Genomic DNA, 25,366 nt, shown 5'->3' on the forward strand with positions numbered 1-25,366 from the left:
CCTTTAGGAAACCGTCCAACCCCTTTTTAAACTCTGCTAAGCTAACCGCCTTCACCACTTTCTCCGGCAACGAATTCCAGAGTTTAATTACACGTTGGGTGAAGAAAAATTTTCTCCGATTTGTTTTAAATTTACTACACTGTAGTTTCATCGCATGCCCCCTAGTCCTAGTATTTTTGGAAAGCGTGAACAGAAGCTTCACATCCACCTGTTCCACTCCACTCATTATTTTATATACCTCTATCATGTCTCCCCTCAGCCGTCTCTTCTCCAAGCTGTATAGCCCTAGCCTCCTTAGTCTTTCTTCATAGGGAAGTCGTCCCATATGAACTGATTGAAAAACATAGGGAGAAGCTTGGAAAATGGACAGGACAGGGAGGGGATGACTGTGGAAGACTAAGTACTACAGGCTAAGAGAAAGGATGAGAAATAAAACATAGCTATGAGTGGAGAGGCAGGGAAGAGAGAAATGGGGAGGGGGGAAAGGTGAAACGAATGATCAGTGTCAGATATAGAAAATGAAGGGGAATGCTTATCATTTTATAGTGCTACTGGATGTACACAGCACTGTACAGTGGTGATAAGTATTCAGGTACAGTTTGTGCCTGTCCCAAAGAGCTTAAAATCTAAATGGCAATGGGAAACAGTGACAGAAAAGGATTTGAACCCTGGATTCCCTGCCTCGCAGCCCAAGTTAAAAATGGAAAGGAAAACCTGGAAGAAAATAATCAATACAAGGAAAGTGGAAAAGAGACTGAAACCAGCCCATTGGACAATTAACATGACAAGACAACAAAACTAGAAAAGAAAAAAAAAGAAATTTATTTAAAATACTTACTCATTAGAACATGTCAGTTTTGGGAGATATAAATCTTCTGTTTTTATTTTTTGCACAGTGCAAGAGAAAATGCATTTCTTTTTCTATTTTTCCGGTATTGTATTACTCCTAGACTCTGGCTTTTTGAAGTGTTTCCATTTCAGTTTTGGTCTGCCTGTTTGTTTCAAATTTGTGGTCCTTTATTCTGTATTAGCTGAGGGTCTTGCCATGTTCTGCTTATGTGATCAAGTTGAAGGCATGCGCAACACATGTATAGAGATCTGTAGCGGTCCTGCTTGTTCTATTTTCCCTATAGTAGGTGTACTGGTGCTCTAGAAAGTGCTGTCTTTTCATAGGTAGGATTGTTGCAGTTAAAATCCTGGGAATTAGGGGTTGTTATGGTATCATAAGTTTGCTCTGGAGGTTCTGAGTGTCTTTTCAAAAGGTTTTGTGTTTGCTGTGTAAGGAGTGTATGTTACTGTTCCTGAGGTATCACCAAACAATAAATAATATATCTTTTCTTTTTTAATATGGCAAGTTGTGAGGGGAAAGGTCTAGAACTGGAGGCGCAGGTTTTATATTGAGATACTGATAATCCCTACCTGGAATCCAGATTTCACTCCCATGTAGAAGAATTAGTTGAATGATGTTAGAACATATGAACAGACCAAAGGTCCATCAAGTCCAGTATCTTGTTTCCAACAGTGGCCAAGCCAGGTCACAAGTACCTGGCAAGATCCCAGAACAGCAAAACAGATTTTGAGGAGTGGCCTAGTGGTTAGAGTGGTGGACTTTGGTCCTGGGGAACTGGGTTTGATTCCCACTGCAGGCACAGGCAGCTCCTTGTGACTCTGGGCAAGTCACTTAACCCTCCATTGCCCTGGGTACAAATAAGTTCCTGTATATAATATGTAAGCTGCATTGAGCCTGCTATAAGTGGGAAAGCAGGGGGTACAAATGTAATTAAAAAAAAAAATATGCAGTGGATTTTCCTAAATCCATCTTAATAATGACTTATGTACTTTTCTTTTAGAAAATTATTCAACCCCTTTTTAAACCCTCCTAAACTGACTGATTTTACCACACTCTCTGGCAACGAATTCCAGAGCTTAATTACTCGTTGAGTGAAGAAATATTTTCTCCAATTCATTTTAAATTTACTAGTTAGTAGCTTCTTTGTGTGCCTCTTAGTCCTAGTATTTTTGGAAAGAGTAAACAAGCGATTCACATCTACTCCACTCAGTATTTTATAAACCTCTATCATATCTCCCCTCAGCCATCTCTTTTCCAAGCTGAAGAGCCCTAGCCACTTGAGCCTTTCCCCATAGGGAAGTCGTCCCATCCCCTTTATCAGTGTTGTCACCCTTCTCTGTACCTTTTCTAATTCCACCATATCTTTTTTGAGATGCGGTGACCAGAATTGCACACAGTATTCGAAGTTCGGCCGCACCATGGAGCAATACAAAGGCGTTGTTTTGTTTTCCATTCCTTTCCTAATAATTCCTAACATTCTATTTGCTTTCTTAGCCACTGCTGCACATTATCAATTCTAATTTTACAGGCTTGGGGGATTCTTTATGCATAAAAAGCCCTTGGGACTCTTACTTTTAGTATCTTTGATTGCTAATGTAAAGATGGAGATGAGCACAATGTAGAGAAATGCCCCCTAGCTTTTTCTATGATGTTACCCCAAACACTTATTTATTTTATTATTTCTTACTAACACACACACAAACACACATGCCAAGAGTGTTTACAATCTTGTGCCCAAGACAAAGCAGAGATTTGCCAAGTTACCTAGTTCCAGGCTGGAGATTTGGGGACAGTTCTGGATTTCTAGCCACCCAATCCTGGTTCATTATGGGACTTGTAGCACTGATTTCAATGAGTAGGATCAGATGCTACAAATTGCACACTACTTTGTAATGTAAGCCTGGAACTGGGTAAATTGACATGATCGTCTCTGGCCAATGAAGGGTAAAGTGACTTGCCCAAGGTCACAAGAGAGTCCGAGGGGGTAGCAGGATTTGACTCCTTTGCCCAACACAGCATCAGCAAATAAGTAGTGTGGGGTAGGAGCAAGAAAAGGCTGCAGTAGAGATGCCAAGTTATCCAGTTCCAGGCTGAGCACACCATCCTGTTGCATTATGGGACTTGCAGTCCTGATTTCAGTGGGCAGGATCAGGCACTACAAATCCCACACTGCTATAGGATGTAAGTTCCAAACCAGGACTGGACGAAGTCTCAAGCCTGGAACTAGATAACTCAACATTTTTGGCTTGATTTGTTTAGCTTCCTCAGCCATGAAGGTGTTCTGTAGAGCTGGACATTGTGGGACAGAAAAGGTAGGAATACTTAGGTGCCATGTGTGCTAAATGGGGGAAATTTTTTCATATATAGAGCTGATGTAATAAGACTGTGGTAAAAAAAATTTGATAAATGTAGCTTACTTTATTACCATGCTAAAAATGAGCTTCAGGTAGAAGCAGGAGTGTAGCCACTAGTGGGCCTGGGTGAGCCCAGGCCCACCCACCTTTGCCTAAGGCCCGCCCAGAGATGGTGATCCCCAGCCAGCCACCCACAATCCAGCATCGTCCCTTGCTTTCCCTCCCGCAGGTCCGGAATTTGCCGCTTCCTCCTTCTTCTCCCACCTTTGCTGCAGTGCTTGCAGCTTATATTTTCTGGCCATCCGTGATTCACACAGGCACTCCAGGGCCTTCCTTCTGCCATGCCCAGCCCTCGCAACAGGAAGTTGCATCAGAGAGGGCTGGATGCGATAGAGGGAAGGCCCCAGAGTGTCCATGTAAATCGTGGATGTCCTGAAAATGTAATCTGCAAGCACTGCAGCGGTGGCGGGGCAAGGAGAAGGAAGTGGCAGTGAATCTGGACCTGCAGGAGGGAAAATAGCAAGCAATGCTAGATTTGGGGAAGGCAGAGGTGTGCTGGACTTATGGGAGGAAGGGGCTGCGGGGAAGGGATAGATGTGTTGGACTACCTGGGAGGAGAGGGGCTGCAGGGAATGGTGTGCTGAACTTTCTGGGCGAGGTGTGCTGGACTATCTGGGAGAAGAGGGGCTGCAGGGAAGGGAGAGGTGTGCTGAACTTTCAGGGAGGAGAGATGTGCTGGAGTGAGAGGAGGGGGTCTGCAGGGAATGAGGTGTGCTGGACTTTCTGGGAGGAGGGGGCTGAAGGGAAGGAAGAGGTGTGCTGGACTACCTGGGAGAAGAGGGGCTGCAGGCAGTGGTGTGCTGGAGCCGGCTCACACCGGCTCGCAAGAGCCGGTTGTTAACTTTTCAACCGACTTGCGAGCTGGTTCTTCTCCCTCCCTCCTCCCTCCGGATCCGGTCCCTACGTCACCGACCTGACTCTTTGAATTGCAGCGCAGTCTCTCCCCCGCTGGCGCTGCCGGTTTGTGCTTTAAAAATGGCCGCTGAGACTTCCAAAGGTGGCCTCGCGAGACTTCTACTGAAGTCTTGGAGGCCGCCCTTGTAAGTTTCGGCGGCCATTTTGAAGCGTGAACTGGCAGTGCCAGCGGGGGAGAGTCTGCACTGGCAGCCTGTTGCTATCACTTGCATGCCTGTTGTCATCAGCTGGCAAGTGCTTCTGGATCCTTCTTCGGCAGGAATGGATGTGGAATTCTTGAGTCGTGTTTATGAAGAACTGAGGAATCTTTTCTGCGTTCTCTTCTCAGAACATTTGGTTTAAGGTACATTAGGCTCTTGCTTCCTTCTATTCTTGGTGGCTACTGTAAGGCAGATTAGCACTCTAATATCAGAGCTCACCTTTCAGTTACTGCTTACAAATGAATACTGTGAAAGTAAAAAAAGAAAAAAACTTTCTGTCACATCGTTGGCAGTTCTTGAAGCAGAGGGACATACATGGCAGTATGGATGCACAATATGGTGTACATCCCGCTGTGCTGTAGAAGAGCCTGGACATGTCTTTAAACAGGTGTGTGGAGGAGGTAGGGCAAGTATAGCTTTTCTGGCTCCATCAGAATTAAAAACATAGAAAAAAGCTTGTTAATTTCATGTCTCGACAGCTTTTATATAATGTATTTTTAAAAACAGTCACCAGACAACAAAGGTAGAAAAAATCATTTTATTTTCATTTTACCTAGTGTCTGGAATATGTTCAGTTTGAGAATCAGGTGCTCAACATTAAAAGTTTATATTTATTTACTTATTTATGGCATTTTATCACACATTAAACATGAATTAGATTGGAACCTGGAATCATTTAATTTTTTTTCCTGGAGTAATGCATTGCCACCCCCCCCCCCCCCAGGCTCTCTCCCCGGCTATAACCAGCTCTGCAATTTGGGGGGGGGGCGCAGAGATGGACCGGGGAGAGAGCCTGTTGTTAAACATTTACCAGCACACCACTGGCTGCAGGGAAGGGAGAGGTGTGCTGAACTTTCAGGGAGGAGAGATGTGCTGGAGTGAGAGGAGGGGGTCTGCAGGGAATGAGGTGTGCTGGACTTTCTGGGAGGAGGGGGCTGAAGGGAAGGGAGAGGTGTGCTGGACTATCTGGAAGAAGAAGGGTTGCAGGGAAGGGAGAGGTGTACTGGACTTGGGAGAGAAGGGGGCTGGAGGGAAGGAAAAGAACTGCTAGACCTATGGGAGGAAGGGGGACCGGAGGGAAGGGAGAGAGACACTGAGCCCATAGGAGGGGGATGGGGAAGGAAGGGAAAGAGAGATGCCAAACCAAGGGGATGAAGGAAGAGGGGATCAAATACTGAACCCATAGAAGGGAGGAGGAATGGGCAGGCAAGCAAGCCAGATGCTGGAAGGGAGGGTGTGAGAGAGAGAGAGAAGTTGGATGGAATGGGGTCAGAAAGGAGAGACACATTGGCATGGGGGAGGAATACAGGGGAGAAGCTAGACAGGGAAATATAGGGACACAAAGAAAGGGAGATAGGTACAGAGATGGAAGAAGATAGTGAACATGGACATGAGACATTGGTGAACCAGTTAAGAGAAGACAGAGAGAAGCAGAAACCAGAGCCTGAGACCAACATGATTTGAAAAATAAAATTACCAGACAACATAAGGTAGAAAAAATAATTTTATTTTTCTATTTTGTGATTAGAATATGTCAGATTTGAAATGTACATCCTGCCAGAGCTGGTGTTAGACATAGCTGGGGCCCAAGACAGAAATTTGGGAGAGGGACACCAAAGCTTACTACCAAGCTACACCTTCTTCAGGTTATGGCAGGCTTGGGGCTCTATCTGGCCAGGGGGCCAAGGGCAGTTGCCCTAGTTTTACCCCCTTAATACCATCCCTGGCATGTGCTAGCTTTATGTTTCGCACAGTGTAGGAAAAAGTGCATTCTATTTCTCTGGTGTTGTACTACATGCAAGACTGGCTTCTTGGGGGTTTTGATTTAATTTATAGTCACTTATTCTATTTGGCATTTATATTCTGTGTGGGTGACCAAGGTATTCTGTTAGCATGAATTTTCTATGTAGTATTCTATAGTAATTTGGCTTATTCAGTTTTCTCGATAGATGTATTGATATTTAAGGGCCCTAAAGTATCATAGGTAGAATCCTTGTTTTGGATGTTAGTGTGGTATGGTAGATTTTCTTTAGGTTTTGAGTGATGTTTTGTTCGCTAGATTTTTGTATTAATGTACAATATGTCTGTTATTGAGATCACTAGAAACAAAAATTTTTGTATGGTGAGTTTTAAAGGGAAATCTCCTAGAGCTGCTTCCACTATTGGGGGAGGGCCAGAGAGTTCAATAAATGCAGAATATTTGGGGGAAGCATATGTGTGTTGGGGTACTGTTGCTCAATGGGGGTTGAAAGTGCAGCGTCTTGTTCTTCTCCTAACCCTCAATGTGGCCTGTAGCCACTGACGCCTGCACTGCTACCATCATTGAAGTTATTCGGAGTGGAGTAGGGGTGGGGCAGGGCCAGGGCATGGGTGCATCAGATGGCAGATTTTTCTCTAGTGCCCACCCATCCAACCTGTTGGACCATCCAAAAATTGCCTTCTGGCTATGCCACTGGGTAGAAGTTAAACTTGCACCTATAACCAATGAAGTGAAGAAAAAAAAAGAATGGGACACTAAGTAGGGGACAGCTTAGTGGGTCTCAGGGGCGTAGCCACGGGTGGGCCTGGACGGGCCCAGGCCCACCCAACATCCCTCGCATGTCGCGCGCTGCAACAAAAATGCTTGTCCCCGCCGGTGCTGCCTCAGTCCCTGCACACTACCCTGCCTCTGTCCCTGCCTTCATTCTTTTCTTCAATTGTCACGTCACCGGCAGCGCTGCCATTCACTCAGGCAGCTCCGCTCCCCTCTGTCACGTCCATCTGGCCCTACGTAAACAGGAAGTGCATCAGAAAGAGCCGGATGGACTTGGCAGAGGGGAGCGGAGCTGCCGGAGTGAATGGCAGCGCTGCCGGCGACGCAACGATCGAAGAAAAGAATGCAGGCAGGGACAGAGGCAGGGTAGCGTGCAGGGGCTGAGGCAGCGCCGGCGGGGACGACAAGCATTTTTTTGCAGGCATGGTGGGACGCAGGGGTGGAGAGAGAGGCAGGGAAGGGCATGAAAGCTGCCTTACAGCAATTCCTCAAGGCCGCCACACTACAGCAGTGGCCAGGAGGAGAAACTAGTGGTTGGGCATCAGTGTCCTTGCCCTGGGCCTGCCCCGTGAGAGGGGGTGGGGTGGAGAGAGCGAGTGAGTGAGTGAGACGGTGGGGTGGAGAAATAATTGTTTGACATGGGGGAGGGAGAGATGCAGGAGGAAAAGAGAGGGAGAATTGTTTGATATGGCTATGGTGGGGAGAGGAAGGGAAAGGCTGCAGAGGAGTGACAAAGGACGATAGAGGGAAAAGGTGTTGGACATGACAGTGGAGGGAAGGGAGTGACAGATGAGAGAGGGAAATATTGAACATGGCTGGAGGGGAGAGAAAAAGATGTTAGACCAGGGGCTCAAGGCAGGGAGAGAGAGAGAGAAAGAAAGAAAGAGATAGTGGACAATATGGGAGAGATGTTGGACATAGAGGTGGAGCAAAGGGAAAGAGAGATGCTGCACAAGAGAGGGGGAAGAGGGAGATATTGGATCCAGGTGCAGAAGGGAGATATGCTGGACAATGGGTAAGAGAGAGAAATGCAGGACAATGGAGGGAGGGGGTAAAAGGGAGATGTCAGGCTATGAGAGTGAAGAGAGGATAAAGAGAGAGGGGAGATGGTAATGAAATGAATGAGAGGATAGTGATTACAGGTGGTAGAAATATGGTAATGGTGCGTAGATTGAAGATGGAAGGGAATGGAAGGCTGGGAAGCAGTGAGTTTGGATATGGGTGAGCTAGTGGGTGAAAAGGAGATGAAAATTTGATAGATATTTGAAAAGTAAAAAGGAGGAAAAAGTTTAGAAAGAGGGTTAAATTTGAGTGGACAAAGGCAGAAAAGAACAAAATACAGAAAGGAAAGAGCTAAAATGGAAAGATCAATATTTCAGAAGCAGTTGTAGTGAGGAAATGGAACGAGAGGAGAGAAAAGACAAATGGGCAACAGTTGCTTGAAGAATTAGCAGAAGACGACGGGAAAGTGGGAAGGAGAAACTGAAACCAACATGATAGAAAAATAAAATGTCCAGACAACAAAAGGTAGAAAAATAATTTTATTTTGAATGTTTTAAATGGAATATGTTCAGTTTTATTGTGTTCAGTAGAAAAGGAAATGCATTTTTCTTTTTATTTCTCCAGTGTTGCACTAAATGTTGAGGTTCTCAGTTCAATTTTTGTCTACATATTTTTATTTCTAATTTGTAATCCCTTGTTCTGTATTTGGTGATGGTCTGTCAGTGTAAGACTGTAAGGGCAGAAGGGGAGATTAAAGAGGAGAGGGCTTCTTTATTTTCTGCCCTGGGCCCCAGCATGGCTAACAGCAGCCCTGACCCTTGCTGTAGCTGGTGGGGATCCCCAAGCCCTACTAGCTGAGGACCTCCACTGAAGGTGGCCAGAAATCCCTTCTGCTGAGCTTGGCAGATGGGGGCAGCATCCTTGAGCCACTGACAACTAAGCATGCATGGGGTGCCGCTATCGGTGGCTCAAGGAGTTGTTGCTTCCGACCAAGCTTGGTAAAATTAAATTCTGGCCATCTTTGGTGGAAGTTTTCAGGTGACAGAGCTTGGGGATCTTCATCAGCTAAAGTATTTATCTTTTGAGTTGGGAAATGCTGGGGGAGGGGGTTAGAGAGAAAATTTTGTGCCCGCCCATTTTGGGTTCAGGCCCACCCAAAATTGGCTGTCTGGTTACGCCACTGGTGGGTCTAAGAGTTGGTGGCTGATGAGGTGAGCTGGAAGGTTTGGATTGTATGAGGGCTGGGAGCATTGAATCAGGCTTTAGGGTTCAGGCATCTCAAGTCTGAGGATTACTGGCTTAGGGATCCTGAATCAAGGTCTTGTGACCCAGAATATTTATTCTGTCACTCCCAGAGCTGGAAATTCTGTAACCCCAGGCTGAGAGCCCTAGAAACAAAAATCCAAGTCTACGGGTTGTTGCTTCCAGAGTTTCTGGGGCTGGGTGTCCTGGGTACAGGATTCCTAGTTTCAGAGTTCTAGAACCAACATCCTCAGTTCTGTGAATTCTGTAATCAGGACACCCAGCCCCTTAGGAGCTCTGGGACCAGCCTCCCATCTTGTGAGTCATGGTTACAAGTTACCTAGGGCTAGGGTTACTAGTTTGAGAGCTGCCAGGTTTTGAAAGTTTTTGTAACCAGGACACCCTGGTCTTGGAACCAACATTACCTAGCCCTGGGGTTCCTAGCTTAGGGTTTTAGCCTCACTTGGAGTGGAAGAATAGCTTAATGGTCAACACAGGTGGTTGAGATCCTGGGGAACTGGGTTCAATTCCCTCTGCCACTCTGTGTGACCCTGGGCAAGTCACTTAGCCCTCCATTACCCCAGGTACAATATGCTACTTAGATTGTGAGTCCATTAGGGAGGGGTGCAAGTACCTGTACAATTGTATGTAAATAGGTTTACCATATGGGTCCAGACAAAGGAGGACACATTGATACACTCCGGGTTTTGCTTCCATTGAAAGCAATGGAAGTAAAACCCAGAGTGGATCAATCTGTCCTTTTTCTGGAGCCATATGGTAACCCTATATGTAAACTGCCTCAACTCATGCTTGAAAGAGGCACTATCAAATTAATAAACTTGGGGGCCTGTGGGTAAATTATGTTTAACCTTCAGGAAGTTAAAATGTTATTTTCCTGCAGATTTTGAAGTTAACTTCCAGCTTTCATAGTTAAATGCAGTCACTAACATGGGCTTTTGATGATGATAAAGCTTACTCGCCAAAAGGTACATTAACGTGACAGTCAAACGGGGAGCAAGAGTTTCACATTTAGTATGGGTTGCTCCCATTTTATGCTTAAGAGAAAATGTCTAGCAAATAGGATCCCTTAGTGGTTTCTGTATGCCGTGCATTGACAACTTTAGAGCTGAACTTGACAAAGAAAGTGCGGGATGTGAAGGAGGTGGGTTTCAGGGAAGAGCAGGGAGGTGATAATTGACTTTCAATAGCTCAGTGATTGACCTACTGAATAAGGCTAGTATTAACGAGTTGTAGTTTTTTTGTTTGGTTTTTTTTTTTTTGGGGGGGGGGGGTTGCTCTCTGCATTATAGGGAGAGCTAAGATTAGTGCTGGTTTCAGTAAGGACTCCTACTTTGTTGGATTAACATACAGTGTTTGTGGGGTTTTTAAAAATTATTATTTTGCTCTGAAGTCATGGGAATGAGTAGAAGGCAGACTGTAAGGTGAGTGAAGTGTACTGTAGGTAACCGATTTTATATTTAAAAAGTAATGTTCTTCACATAGTTATTTTAAATACGTTCTGTTTGTCTAGACTGCTTGTTTTAAATCATCTTTCAAAATACTAAAATTACTACCTGGAAGATCAAATGTTCTGAGTTTTCAGCTACTTGTTTTGTTCTTTAAATACCACTCCTCGCCCCCTTTAAATTGAAAGTATTCTGTCTCTTCTCCCCATAGCTCAGTTTACATTGTAGCTTTGATGATTGCACTAATTCAGGTGAGAGCTGGTAAGAAACTTAATTTTTCTATTATCGTACCCCCCCCCCCCCCCCCCCCGGGACTTTAATTTGTAGCTTTCTTTAGTGTTGTGATTGTTGGCTTCACTTTGTTCTTGTGCTCGCTCCTTTTTTTCTTAAATAAGCATCTAGGTTGCAACAGTATGTTGGCAAAATGGATCTGGCTGCTGCCTTTAATGAACCGAGTGAGAAGCACTTCAACATGACAGCTAAGGCTAGCGGTGACCCAACCGATCCCACCCATGCCAGGTGGCACAGAGGCGATGCAGAGTATCTCCCTTTCGCAGGGCTCACCGAGAGTAAGTGAAAGCCTTTTGATAACGCTTATTGTAGGTAGTAGTATTTCTTTTTCCCAAAAAGGAAGTCAGACTAAGACAAAGTATTCTTGTTAAGGTCTGAATTGCATATCACAGACTTATTGTGCATAGCTATAAATTAAAAACACTTTCAGGTTCCCTCTTGGTGGTACAAGGGGTGGGGGGGGGGGGTGTAGTTTAGAAATGTACATCTGATAGTGTGATAATGGTTTCTTCCAGGATCATGTTACAATCTCTGGGGGGGGGGGGGGGGGGAGTTTTAACTGGTATATGGAGGTCTTAGAAAACTTTAAACCCATGCTGAATGGTTGAGTATCCAGAGGCTGCCTAACAGAAGTACAATCAACAGCTGGACTGCTGAATAGTTCATATCTTCTGGTGAACAGAGTAATTTAGACCTACCTTTCTACATATATTGTATTTGTCACCTACCTGACTTACTCATTTTTCACAAACCAAGGTGATTGTCACTTTGTTTTAACCTGAATTTTGTATGAAACCTTGATTATAAAGTGCCTTTTAAAGGTTGTTTGTTGTAAGGGTGGTGTCTCCAAATAGGTTAGCTTAGCATATTGGAAAATAAATACAAGGGCCAACCTATCCACAACACAGAAGCAAGCTTGGCTTAAAAAAAGAAGGCCACATGTCACTAAAGTCCCATAAATCCCATTAATGTAATCACTGAAGAACATTATATTTATACAAAACAGATTATAATCTCTTATGGCATATGCCCATTAGATTCAAGACCGCAGCAAAAGTCAATCTGTATCTCCAATGTATTTAATCAAAATGTGATATATATATATATATATATATATATATATATATATATATATATATACACTCTCCAAAAACCTTTACTCCATTATCCCTAACAAAACGTTTGACCTGTTTTGTAATGACTCTGTGACCACTTATGTGACTTTCCCTTAGCTTTGTACATACCATGACATGATGAACTTTACTCCTAAGCTTTAGGGTATGATCTGTCTCCTCAGCTTTTACTGTTATGCTCATCAAGAATATCTCTAATCAGATCGGCAGCTCCTAGCATGATGGAAATATCTGTTAATGTCTGATTGCATTTTTTGGTGCGAGGATCTTGGCACTGACTTCACTGCTGTCTGTCCCCCCCCCCCCCCCCCTCCCCTTTCTATTTATTTCTGTTTTTCTTGTATCTGAGCTTTTTGTTGGGATGGGACTGCTTGCTAGTGTGGTGGGGTATCCTTTACTGGATTGTATGGGGCCGGAAGGAGCAGTATCTATACTATTATGCTCTCCAGTCTCAGGGGCCCATGCAGAAAGCTTTGTGGTAGAGTCCATAGGCTACTGTGAAATTTTTGTAGTGCTGTAATTTTAATGAACATGCGTTAAAATAACTGTAGTTATCTGTGGCTTATGACTAAATGTCACTTTTCTATCAGTGCCTGTGCAGTTATTGGCTTTGACTCGGGCACAGACAGGAAGAGTGGCCTTTTTTTAAGACAGACAAATGTTGTGGCATCTTGCATTAGACCCTCGGGCCCTCCCAGACCCTGTACCTCAAATAAGGCAGTAGTGATCCCCATTTATTCTTACCTCCAGTGATTGTCTTCAAAATGGTGGTACCATTGGGGGGGGGGGGGGGGGTCCAGAGAACTAGAGTGTTTTTTTTTTAAGCAATATTGCACTCCTTTGGGGCCCCTACAGTCAGTAGGGTTTTGAGGATTCTACAATGAATATGCATGAGATGAATTTGCATATACTGAGCTTCAGTATATGCATATGAGATGTGGAATCCTGAAAATAAAGCTGGCTGTAGGATCACCAGGACAAATTTGGAAAGCCCTGCTAGTCACCTGGGGGGGGGGGGGGGGGGGGGGGAGGTCACATTCTATTTTTTTTTTTTTTTGTCTGCTGTGTGTCTTATAGTCTCCTATTGTATTAGGTGAGGTCTCTGGTCTACATGTATGACAGAGGCTAACATGTAGTGCTGTGTAGGAATCTATAATAGTCAGTTTCCCAATAGTAGGTTTATGGTGCTCTAGGGCCCGGTGTAACTTGTAGTACCGCTACAGTTTGAGTCATGGCAGTTAGGGCTATTATGGTGTGGTAAATTTGCTATGTAGGTTGAGTGTCTTTTTGCAGGGCTTTTATTTCAGTGTTTGGCTATATTCAAGTATTTATGGTGAGTTGTTATAAGGGGCATAGGCCCATCCAGCAACATCACGGCAGTGATGTGGTTAGTGGGGATCTCCAGGCCCCGCCAGCTGAAAACTCTCGGCATCTCTCCATACAGGAAATTGGGGGGGGGGGGGGGGGGCAGGGGAATTGCTTAACTCCACTACCCTGACCTGCCCCCTCCCCCTCCATCCTTAAATCTTTTAGGTCTTCACCGACAGCATGCAGCAACTCATTCCCCTTGCTCGCACTGGCTACAAGCCTTCCCATTGATGCAACTTCTGTTCCCACAAACAAGAAGTTGCATCAGAGGGAAGACTTAGAGCCAGTGGGAGCAAGGGGAATGAGTTGCTGCTTGCTGTCAGTGAAGACCTAAAGGATTTAAAGGTAGCAAGGGTGGAGAATCAGGAGTGGAGTTGAGATATGGGCAGGGTTATCAGATCTGGCCAAAATTGGGTGTCTAATAGCTCCATTGTTTGGACTCAGGGCCAGTCTTAGGCAGAGGCGGCTGCATAGGGCCCCATGCCTAAGGGGGCCCCGCGCAGCGCGCCTCAACTCTGCCTCGCTCGTGCCTCCACTCCGACCTCCGCCAGACCGCCACTGCTCTCCTCGACAACCGCATAATCATCATCACCGGCGCGGCGCCCACCCCCGGCTTGGGCCCGCAGTCAGCTCCCGAGAGTCCCCGCCTCCCTGGACCCCAGCGACTAACTGCAGCAATGCTAGCGAGCCAGGCCCAACCCAGGCAGTGACTGTCCTGCCCCCGACAGCGACGATGACTAGGACAGACGGCCCACCTCCAGGCTCCAGCTTCCCACTCAATGTCCCGCCTTCTGAAGTTCTGATGTATTTCCTGTTTCCGGACCGCGAGGGCGGGAGTCACTGAGCGGAAAAAGCTGGAGGTGGTGAGGTGAGCCATCGTCGCTGACTATATTCAAAACTGATTGAGTGAAGAAGGCTGCTGCTGCTGGAGTGCTGGTAGGCGACTTGAGATTGTGATGGGATATTAGAAAGAAGAGGCAGGCAGTAAAGGGAGAGTGGAGATGGCTGGGGATTGAGGAGAAAAAGACCTGATGGACCTTTGGGTTGGCAGATGATTGGTAAAGAGGTAAAGGAAATTGTGAAGGGGTGGGGGAGAAAGATGTGATGGCAGGAGAGAAAAAAAGGAACCAAGGTGTGAGGGGAAATGGGCACTAGGAATTGACAGGGAGAGGAGAAACCTGAGGGTGAGCGGATCAGCAGGGACTCAGGAACTAGAGGCCTGAGGAGGAGAATGGAAGGGAGAAAAAGTGGCCTTAGCTGGGAATGGCAGAACAGCGATTGGAGGGAGAAAGGGAGACCAGAGGAGAGAAGAGTGAGTGAGATTCAGAGATTGGCAGTGGGCTGAACAGGATTTGGACTGGAGGGAGAAAATGTTGTCTTGAAGGAGAGAGTGGAGAGTTGTGCAGGCACTGGCAGTGTGAATGGGAGAGAAGGGCATTGGGTTTGAAGCAGAGAACACTATGAAAGGGGATGAGATTTGATATACTGTCTTTCTGTGCTACAACAGTTGTGCCAAATCAATCTATTAAGGCAGCAAGCCAGCCAGGTTACAGGTATGATGATAGCTTTTTTTCTAGGAAGAACCTTTTTAAATTAAAGTTCTGTCTGTCTCTGTCTGTGGTGGTGAAATGTTTCAGCTGCCTGTAATCCACCATTTTGTCAAAGGTTTTTTTGCCTGTGGGACCCACCCAGGGGTGTGCTGGTAAAATTTTAACAACGGGCTCGCTCTCCGCACATAGGCCCTGAAATTTGGTGGGAGGCACTTAACCCTCCATTGCCCCAGGTACAAATAAGTACATGTTTACAATATAAGCCGCATTGAGCCTGCCATGAGTGGGAAAGCGCGGGGTACAAATGTAACAAAAAAAAAATACGTACCTCTCTCTCCCCTCCCTTGTGCGGGCACGCTAGGTATACCTTTGCCGAGCCCCCCCAGCCAATAAATGAACTGCCACCATGGGGCGGGGCTAGGATGGGGCCCCACCAAATTGGTCTGCACAGGGCCCCGCACTTGCTAAAATCGGCCCTGTTTGGACTATGGTGTTATGGTACAGAACTGGATGTTCAGGGTTAATATTGAGACTTCTCCAATCCTCTAGAGAATCCAGACTTCACTTCTCTTATAGGAAAAGCTTGTTGAATGCTTGCTATCAATTACAGTAGTGGTTTTACCAAGTAACTGAAACTGGCAGGAGGGGGGAGGGCTGCTTTATGCACAAGAGGCCCTGGTGTCCTGCTGTGTTTTTTTTTTTGTTTGTTGTGTGTGTGCAGTGGCATTCCTAGCGTGGATGGCACCTGGGGCGGATCGCCGATGCGCCCCCCCCCCCCGCCTGCGAAATGACACCTTCCCCCCTCCCCGGCGAAATGATACCCCCCCCGGGTGCACGCCGCTGGGGGGGGGGGTGCCGCGGCGCGTGCCTGTGAGCTCCGACTTCGCGAACTTTGCTCGTTTGCTGCAGCTCCCTCTGCCCCGGAACAGGAAGTAACCTGTTCCGAGGCACAGGGAGCTGCAGCGAACGAGCAAAGTTCGCAAAGTCGTAGCCCACAGATGCACGCCGCGGCACCCCCCTTGGTACGCCACTGTGTGTGTGTGATGTACAGAAATGTCACTTTAGCTTATCCACTGTTGGCACCACAATATTTCTGTCCAGAGATTCCATCAAACCCTAGAGATTCCATCAAACCCTGGCATGAGTTTTCCAACAGGGGAAGGGCTTCTCCACTTTAGGGCTCAAGGAGAGAATTCATTCAGTTATAATCCAAATGTTGGGTTGGAGGCACTTTGTCAAAACAACAGTATAAACCTAAAGAATTTCCAAGGGGTTTTGATCCTGGGATACACTTCTCTTCCATTGGGCTTGTAGCGGGTTCCCCCAACTCTTTAGAATTCATTAGAGTTGGGCTGTCAGTGTACCAGGAAGCAATGGCAACAAATGGAGATAAGTTCAGCAAAAGCTTCCATAGTAATTAACTTGTAGGAAAATGATATCCAAATTGGGGCTATATAGTACTTCAGTGTTTTCCTTTCCTAGGGCAACAAACCTGTGTTGGCATAGGTGTGGTCAGAAGGGACAGGGTTCATCTATCCAAGCCCTATGTTTGGTGGGGGGGGGGGGGGGGTTGTTTTTTTTTATAGCAAATTGTGATAAAAGTACCTTGAGACCTAGGAATTTATCTAGCTACACTAAATCTTAAATGAATACAGAGCTGATTAAACATTCTTTGAATGCAGTCAAATTGAATTGGTCTACTGGAAGCAGGTTCCATCATTTCCCCTCTCCCCCCCCCCCCCCCCCCCCCCACACACACACACACACACTCCCCCTTTAACCATTTGGCTGACAAGAATGTAAGATTCATATTTTATGTGCAGAGATTTGACAGCCCATATCAAAAGCGCAAAGCAGTCTTGATTTGAAAATATATGGGACCCATTTGTTGAAATGTGCCACTGTTCCTTTGACAATCCAACTAAAACGCTTGAATTATAGGATCGCTAATCAAGAGGGCAGTGGGAAGATAGTTGGGGATTGCTCATAAGATAAGGAAACATAAGAGTTAAAAGATGTTGTTCAAGAACACTTCAAATCTCTATGAAGTAGATGTTGCCTGTATGACTAGGAATCACAGTGTGTCTGAGGGAAGGAGATGCAAAATGGAAAAAGAAGACCTAGTAAAGGAGTTGGGCTGTTCACACTGTACTATACTGTAAAGGCACCTAGTCAACTCAGCCATATGTAGACAACTACAGTGGCTTTTTAATTTGAGACTATATTCAAAACTGGTATATGTAGTTCCAGTGTGAACAGCCACACATACTCATGCAAAATGTTTACGTAAATAGCTAGTAACAAATTCATGCACTAAGGCCTTTACTAGGCCTCATCTTTTGATTTTGCTTAACTCTTCATTTTTCCTATTGAGAAACGTTAAGGAATTTTTTGTTGTTGTTGCCTATTTTGGAGTATCTGCAAAAGTTTAGCCTTGGCAAGTACCTGTTAGGGCCAACATCAAATCCAATTACTGAAATGCTGCCTTCTCCACAAGACACACCCTGAATTTGTATAACTAATGGTAAGTATAAATGTAGTCCTGCTGATATTCAGCACTATTTTAACAAGTCACGAATGGCTCCTGGCCAATTTAATGACACTTTAACTGGCTAAACGCTAATATTCAGCACAAGATAGCTGGATATCTCTGCTGAATATTAGCACATATCAGCTAGCTGCAGTATTCAGCACATTGCCAGCTTAGGAAATATCAGTCCTATCTTTGGCCACTATAAACTTAACCAGCCAAGGTTAAATAAGTTGAAAAGGGTCCACGGAAATAGCCCAACATTGAATATCCAAGCTCAGCGCTGATCACAGCACTTAGCCGGGCCTGCCTCCTGCGGGTTGAATATTGGCCAGAGTATTCTCAAGTGACGTGGGTTTGGACAAACCTAATAATGCATCTTTTTTTCTGGGCACATTTTATAGTCAATGTGACAATATAAATTGATAGAAAAAAAACACACTTAAGGAAACAACTAAAATGTAAACTTGTTACTCAAATTGCTTTATATCCTGTGTTTCTCCTTTAGAATAGTCTTTAACTTCATTTTAATTTGCCATTTTATTTTTAGGTAAGATGTTGGACAGACATTGCTGTAGAAATGGAGGCACTTGTATCCTAGGTAGCTTCTGTGCATGCCCAAAGTTCTTCACTGGAAGATATTGTGAATATGATATGCAGGCCAGGTAAATAAGAACATGAGGCTTTTCAGCTGTAACATCTTGCTTTCTTGCTTTTTATTTTTACAAATAGGCATGTTTTTTTGTCTTGTAGTGACTGTGGTACAGTTGCCCATGGAGACTGGTTGGAGAGTTATTGTACTTTGTGCAGATGTGTCTATGGGGTAATGCACTGTTTCACCTTATCGTTTCGCACAGAATGTGGTAAGTACTGCCCTTGTCTTCAGGAATATAGCAGTAGTTCCCTTTGCAGCAAGGTGATGCACAAATAAGCCATGTTGCGTTAAAATGTAAACTCGTTAACAAGGTTCTAGCCTAGCTCTGTTCCAATATGACGGTGTGGTGGGGGTAGGGAGGAGAGGAGTGCCCAGTGTACGGGGGTGGTTTTTTTAATTGCAAAAAAATGTTTTGGAGAGGTATACCACAAAGGAGACTATTTGTGCTAATTTGCATAATACACTAGTGCACTGGTCAAGGCAAAGACGCAGACCTCAATAGTGGTGACTGTGGATCTTCCCCCCCCGATGTGAATCAGTACTTTTTTCCTGGGCCTGGAAGGGAATATAAGGCAGCGCAGGACCGTACAGACTGTACCTATACTGTAGCATCTGTTGGTCCCTCACTCTCAACACAGGAAGTCTGCATCAGGGCTAGGACTGGCAATGCTGAGAGAACACAAGTTGTAAGACTTTGTGAGGAGCTACCTAAACTAAAAGTGGACAAAGCGATGGGCCCTGATGGGGTACATCCGAGGGTACTCCAGGAACTCTGAGAGGTTCTGGTGGCTCAGCTGTCTGACCTTTTCAATGCTTCAGTCTGGAGCAGTCCCTACGCACAAAAGCGGAAGGAGAAGATTGGGAATTACAGACCTGTCAGTCTGACCTCGCTGGTGAGTAAACTGATGGAAACGCTTCTAAAGCAGAAGATCTTGAGGTTTCTTGAATCTAACATTCAAGATCCGAGGCAGGTTGTGTCGGACAAATCTGATTTGATTTCTTTGAGTGGGTGACCAAAAACAGTTGTCACGATGGTGACTGTTTCCTTGTCTGTGCTCACCTCACCCTCTGGTGGCCTGAACCGGTGGCTGCTATGAACTGTCACACGTTCCAAACTTAAGCCCAGTCCGGTCCGGATCTTCCAGGCTGCCAGACTTGCTTTTCTTGTTTGTGCCTGAACAGCACCTGTAGCTGCCTTGTGATTCCTGCAGTTGAACTTCAGCTGCTGATGGGCTTTATTAGCCACCTGGAAACTTCTGTGTTTGCCTTTGCATCGTCTACGGTCCCTGGTATGTGGGTGTGCTCTGTGCACTTCTGCCTAGTCCAGTTCTAGTCTGAGTTTCTTGCCTGGTTCTAGTTTGTGTGTAGTTAGCTTTGGTTTTATTGCTTAGTTCCTAGTTGTTACTGGTCTGCATTTCCTTGTCTTGTGTCTGTGTTCCTTTTTAGTGGCTGCTTGGCAGCTATCAGTCCTGACTCTCACCTGTCTGTGTTTCTCTCTTAATGGCTGCCTGGCAGCTTTTAGTCCTGACTCTGTTGTGTGTTTCCTGTTGGTATCCAGTTCCTGCCCTGTCCTGTAAGTCCTGCCGGCCGCTGGCACCCAGGGGCTCAACTCCTGAGGAACAGCGGTCAAGCGCAGATGAAGTCTAGCTGTTCCTGCTCTGCCTGTCCCAGCTTGTTTGCGTCTGCTGCAACTCCAGTCCGGGGTTCCAGTCCTGTTCTGCCTTGCCTTTGGTTTGGGGGTGGTTTTGCCTGCCACTGCTGCTCCACGGCAGTGGTCCAAGGGCTCACAAACCCTGTGCTTCCGTGAGAAGCCTGACAAGTTAGATGTGGGAGGGGCTTTTGATGTGATGTACTTGGATTTTAGCAAAGCCTTTGACATGGTCCTGCGCAGGCAACGGATATTGTCATTAGTATGGGACCTAAAATAACTGACTAGGCCAAAAACTGGTTAAATGGGAAGAGACAGGGAAGTGGTAAATAGAACTTGGTCTGAGGAAAAGGATGTCATCAGTGGTGTACCGCAGGGGTCGGTCCTTGGGCTGGCTTGAAGGACTGTCTAGTAAGGTTTGTCTCTTTGCGGATGATAACCCTCTGTAAGAGGGTGGACACCCCGGGGGTGGATGACATGAAGAAGGATCTAGTGAAGCTTGAAAAATGGTCTGAAAATTGGCAACTAAGATTTAATGCTAAGTGCAAGGTAAGCACTTTGGTTACAAGAATCCAAGGGAATGGTACAGTATAGAGGGTTGAAGAGCGCAACTTGGGGGTGATTGTGTCTGACCTTAAGGTGGCCAAACAGGTAGAAAGGGCAATGGTTGAAGAAAGAGAAGGATGCATGGGTGCCTAAGGAGAGGTATGACCAGCAGGAAAAAAAGAGGCAATAGTGCCCTTGTATAAGTATCTGGTGAGACCACATTTAGAGTACTGCGTGCACGTCTGTAGACTGCACTTACAGAAAGATAAACAGGATGGAATCAGTCCAGAGGGCAGCTACAAAATTGGTAAGAGGTTTCTACAATAAAGCGTATAGGGACAGGCTTATAAATCTAAACATGTATATGCTGGAAGAGAGGCGAGAGAGAGGAGGTATGATTTAAATACCTCAGTGGCATTAATGTACAGGAGGTGAGCCTTTTTCAAATGAAGGAAAACTCTGGAATGAGAGGGCATAGGATAAAGATAAGAGGAAATAGGCTTAGGAGGAATCTAAGGAAATACTCTTCCACAGAAAGGGTGGTGGAAGCGTGGAATGGCCTCCCTCCCAGTGGAGGTCGTGGAGACGAGGACTGTTGGAATTTAAGAAGGTGTGGGACAGACATGTGGGATCCTTTAGAAAAAGGAAGAGTTAGTGGTGGCTGAGGAAGGACAGACTGGATGGGCCTTTTGGCCCTTATCTGCCATCATGTTTCTATGCTGCCATTTATTTTCACTTTGCAAAGGTGGCTGGCAGAAGGGAAGTAAAGGCAATGCTGGTTAAAGGGAGAAGGGACTAGAGGGAACAGCAATAGACGGATGGGGTAAGATAAGTTGATACAAAGGAAGAGATGGGAAGTGGAAAAGAGGGAGATGCTGCGAAGAGTGAAAATGCCGCACATGATGAGGGAAGGAGGAAGGGTAGAGATGGAAAACAAATCTGAGAGAGGCAGAAGAATGAAAGATAATGCCAAAGATGGATGTAATCACTGATGTGCACAGCAGGGGTAATTTTAAATCGTTCAAAAGACAACCCTGTGCTCTAACATTCTCCATTCACTTTAAACGGTGGATAAATCCAATATTGTAGGAACCTCGGCAGCAACTCATTTCACCTAGTCATCGGCTTCCATTATGTTACTACTTAATCACTTTATGCTTCAACAATAGAAAAATAAGTTGTTTGTTTTTGTTTTTTTTTCTTTTAGTTTCAAAACACTGTTAAGACCCGAGCCAACATGGGCCATGTTTCGTCACGCTGCATCAGGGCAACAAGATAGTGCAGGCAAGCCACAGGGTTCCTGTGTCAAATGAGTTGCTGTTGATGCTCCTATAATATTGGATTTTCCCACTGTTCCAAATGATTGAAGAATTTTAGAACACAGGGTTGTCTTTTGAAAAATGGATGTAGTTTAAAGGGCAGAAAATGAAGAAAGAGGATACGATAGTAAATGGACAGGAGGCCCTTGGAAATGAGAGAGCATAAAGGGAAGCAAAACCAGAGACTGGAAACAAAGATTTAAAATATCTCCAGACTACAAGTAGGAAAAATGACTTATTGAAAATTTACATCTGCTATCTTTTAGGTTTTGAACTGTACAGGAGGAAATGCATTTTTCTGTCTCTGATGTTGCCCTACATTTATTTATTTATTTATTGCATTTGTATTCCGCATTTTCCCACCTCTTTGCAGGCTCAATGTGGCTTACATTACATTATGAATAGTGGAAATATACTAGAAAAAGACATTTAGTTTTACAGAAGGATCTTGGGCAACGTGATAATGATGAAACATGGTAGTAGTATAACAGCAGATATTGTAAGACAGTTCTGAATATATGTGGAGGAGTTGTGTATGTTCACATTGGTTGATCTTTGTGGTATGCCTTGTTAAAGAGATGGGTCTTCAGCAGTTTGCGGAAGGTCATTAGTTCGGCAATCGTTTTTAAGTTGCGCGGTAATGCGTTCCATAACTGTGTGCTCAAGTAGGTAAAGTTTGACGCGTGCATTAGTTTGTATTTTAGACCTTTGCAGTTAGGGAAGTGCAGATCAAGGAATGTGCAGGATGATCTTTTGGCATTCCTGGGTGGTGGGTCTAACAGTGTCTACCATCTTTAGGGTTTCAGTTCAATTTTTATCTCCATTATTACTTTTAGTTTATGGTCATATATCCTGTATTTGAAGAGGGGTTATTGTATTTCCCATGTGTGACTGAGGCCAGATATTCTGGTGGGGATGGATGTTGGCACATGTACTTCAAAGCAGCCCCTGACTTAAAAATAGCAAAGATCTCTGCATTGATGCTTCTCAACCCTCTCCTGGAGACACACCTAGCCAGCCAGCATTCAGCCCTAGGTGCTGAGATGCTAAAACTCTGGCACTGTACTAGATAGCGCTGGGAAAATACCACCACAACTGCTTGGAAAAGGACCTCCCAAATGCTCAATACTAATAACCAGTGGCGTAGCTACATGGGGCCACAGGGGCCTGGACCCCCCCCCCCCAATTTCCTCATTGTCCAGCGCTGGTCTCCAGCATCACCACGTTGCCTGCCCTGCTCTGTGTTCCCTTCACGTCCAGCATGTTCCTTTTAGTGAAACGGAGCATGCTCAATATCACTAAAAGGAGCGTGCAGGATGTGAGGGGAAGACAGGGCAGGCAATGCGGTGGCGCTGGAGACTGGTGCTGGACAATGCTTCAGCTGGTGGGGGTTGGAGACTCCTGCCAGCCAAGGTATTTGGTGCAGCAGGGCAACGAAGGGGCGGCAGACCAAAATGTGCCCCCCCCCCCCCCCCACCTCAGGCTCTGGCCCCCTCCCACCGTGATGTCTGGCTATGCCCCTGCTAATAACATGCAAATTTGGGTACACTGTTAGCATTGAGCATTTGGGAGTTTGGTGGAATATGTCTGGCGCATGTGCTGAAGAGTTGGCCATTAAGCACAGCTCTTCCGTGAATGCCCAGAACATCAGAGGGAAGGCGGAGGAAGAGATGCTTAACGCACAACTCTTCAGTGCATGCACTAGGCATCATCCTCCCCCTTGACTTCCTAATGCTCGAAGCTAGTAGCGTGCATATCGTTTCAATGCGATTAGTGTCGAGCATTAGGAAGTAATTCCTCGGCACTGTTGTGGTGGTATCTTTCGGTGTTACTTTGTACAGTGCTGGAGTTTTGAGCACCTGGGCCTGATATAGCCTGACTTTAATGTTTAAAAAAAAAAAAAAAAAAAGAGCAGCTGTTCCCAAGTACAGAATGGAGCTCTATCTGCATTAATTTGCAGGTGGAAAATGTTTGCTCCTGAAATAGTAATAGGGGTTTCTGAAACTGTGAGGAACCACAGCTTTTGTGCTCTGGATTTCAATTCAGGAAATGCTGCTTACAGCCAATTTTTAACTTAAGATTCTTTAAAAATGTAAATGTATCACTCACCTCTGCTCTAATTCAGTTTTCTAGGCAGAATTTCAAAAGGCTTTGTGTTGTGAAAGAGCTGATAACTATCACCTTCCTGGGCTGGGCTCTGTACTCATTTACATCTTTGCCAGCCTGGATTAACCCCCTTTCCTGACCTGTTTTCCAAGATTACCTGAGAGGTATTTACAAGATAGTGCTGAGAGAAGCTTAGTTCAGAAACCAACTTAAATGTTTGCCTTTTTTTTTATTATTATTTTTGCAGATCATAAAACAAAATATGAGATGACCCTCCCAGCACATTCGAGCTTTAAACTACAGCCGGTGAGAGGCTACTGGATCCTGGCACTACTGTTCATTGCTGTTCACTGCTGGATTACAGTAAACTGAACATATCTAATGGACCACATGTGCAGGACATCTGTGGCACATATTATAATCCAGACCCATTTATAGAGAGTGGAATACTGGGAACACAAGTGTATCTGTGTAACAAGGGCTTCATGGAACCTTCTATGGGTTGAAGAGGTTTATAACTTCCAAAAGACTTTAAACTGTAGCTTTCCAATTTGCATGTATATTTTGACAGCCCTTTGTTGGGATAGCAGCAGGATAATGGCAGTGTGTGTTGGGGATTCTTATTAAAGCAGAATGGATGTGCCCTCACCCATGGAAAGTCTGTTCAGGTGGCCACTGGTTCCTGTGTCTTTCATCATGAAGTCCAGGCAGTTGCAGACACTGCCATCTGAAAAACAGACTGCACTGTTGAGTGCTATTATGTGCTGGATGTATATAATTTGAACAAAATTGCCTCCTCTGGATGTCTAGATACTGTTGTATCACATCTGCAGTGTAACTGCAGGAGTGAGGAAAGATACAGTTGATACTGAGACGTGTTATGGTGAAAAATAGGTTTTTGTTTTTTTTAAAGAACTAGTTTTCATGTTGGTCTTTCATGATAAATATGGTCATATAAACATGCCTTGTTTTTTTAATTTTTTATGTTTAAACAGCTTTTTTATTGACAATAAAATGTGGAAAAAATCAAACATGTTGAAGTTTTTATTTGGCATAAATACAAATTCCCATCCATCCCTCCACCCCAATCATAAAGTATAACCATTCCCACAAATACATTACTGTCCAAATGCCTCCCCCCACCACCCTATTTACTTTTTTATATATTAAAACCTGGAATTGAATCCTACTTTCCATCCCATGTTTGCAAAGTGAATCTGAATCCAAAATATTTAATAGCCTTGTCTTAATTTTTTCTGGGTAAGAACTAGTAGAATCTATGCCATGTGTTTTTCAAACAAGTGTTTCTACCCCCTCCCCTGCCCACCCCCCTTATAAGATGGGAAACTTTAGGACTTAGTTACCTTTTAAGCCTGGTTCATTTTTCTATTTTTTTTTTTAAAGCATTTTGGGGGCTAGAAGGGTTAATCATAAATGTGTTTAAACAAATGCTCTTTTATTTCAAAAGGGCTAATGAACCAGGCTTTGATAACATAGTAACATAGTAGATGACGGCAGAAAAAGACCTGCACGGTCCTTCCAGTCTGCCCAAGAAGATAAATTCATATGTGCTACTTTTTTATTTGTACTGTCCTCTT

The 25,366-nt window shown here is 44.9% G+C and overlaps 1 protein-coding gene across 7 annotated transcripts; it reads left to right on the forward strand.

The window, feature by feature from the left end:
- Positions 1–3,081: 3,081 nt before the first annotated feature.
- On the forward strand, positions 3,082–24,783 carry TDGF1 (teratocarcinoma-derived growth factor 1). Of its 7 annotated transcripts, none has more exons than XM_030192337.1 (6): positions 3,082–3,162; positions 10,834–10,873; positions 11,018–11,191; positions 18,045–18,159; positions 18,248–18,357; positions 24,016–24,783. In XM_030192337.1, exons 1-6 carry the CDS (start codon positions 3,121–3,123, stop codon positions 24,138–24,140), a joined length of 606 nt encoding a protein of 201 aa, XP_030048197.1. In that variant the 5' UTR covers positions 3,082–3,120; the 3' UTR covers positions 24,141–24,783. The 7 variants fall into 7 exon arrangements, with proteins under 7 accessions (XP_030048197.1, XP_030048199.1, XP_030048203.1 ...); XM_030192339.1 differs by lacking the exon at positions 3,082–3,162 and adding an exon at positions 9,071–9,125 and having other exon boundaries at positions 10,834–10,883; XM_030192343.1 differs by lacking the exon at positions 3,082–3,162 and adding an exon at positions 9,106–9,125.
- Positions 24,784–25,366: the final 583 nt, after the last annotated feature.

Source organism: Microcaecilia unicolor, chromosome 2, assembly GCF_901765095.1.
Source record: "Microcaecilia unicolor chromosome 2, aMicUni1.1, whole genome shotgun sequence".
In the NCBI taxonomy this organism is placed as follows: domain Eukaryota; kingdom Metazoa; phylum Chordata; class Amphibia; order Gymnophiona; family Siphonopidae; genus Microcaecilia; species Microcaecilia unicolor.

What these genes read in the sequence shown, in the direction of transcription:
- TDGF1 (XM_030192337.1), top strand. Translation starts at nt 3,121, where the DNA reads ATGAAGGTGTTCTGTAGAGCTGGACATTGTGGGACAGAAAAG. An exon ending in GACATTGTGGGACAGAAAAG is followed by an intron (nt 3,163 to 10,833) that starts GTAGGAATACTT and finishes TTCTCCCCATAG; the next exon opens with CTCAGTTTACATTGTAGCTT. An exon ending in ATCGTTTCGCACAGAATGTG is followed by an intron (nt 18,358 to 24,015) that starts GTAAGTACTGCC and finishes TTATTTTTGCAG; the next exon opens with ATCATAAAACAAAATATGAG.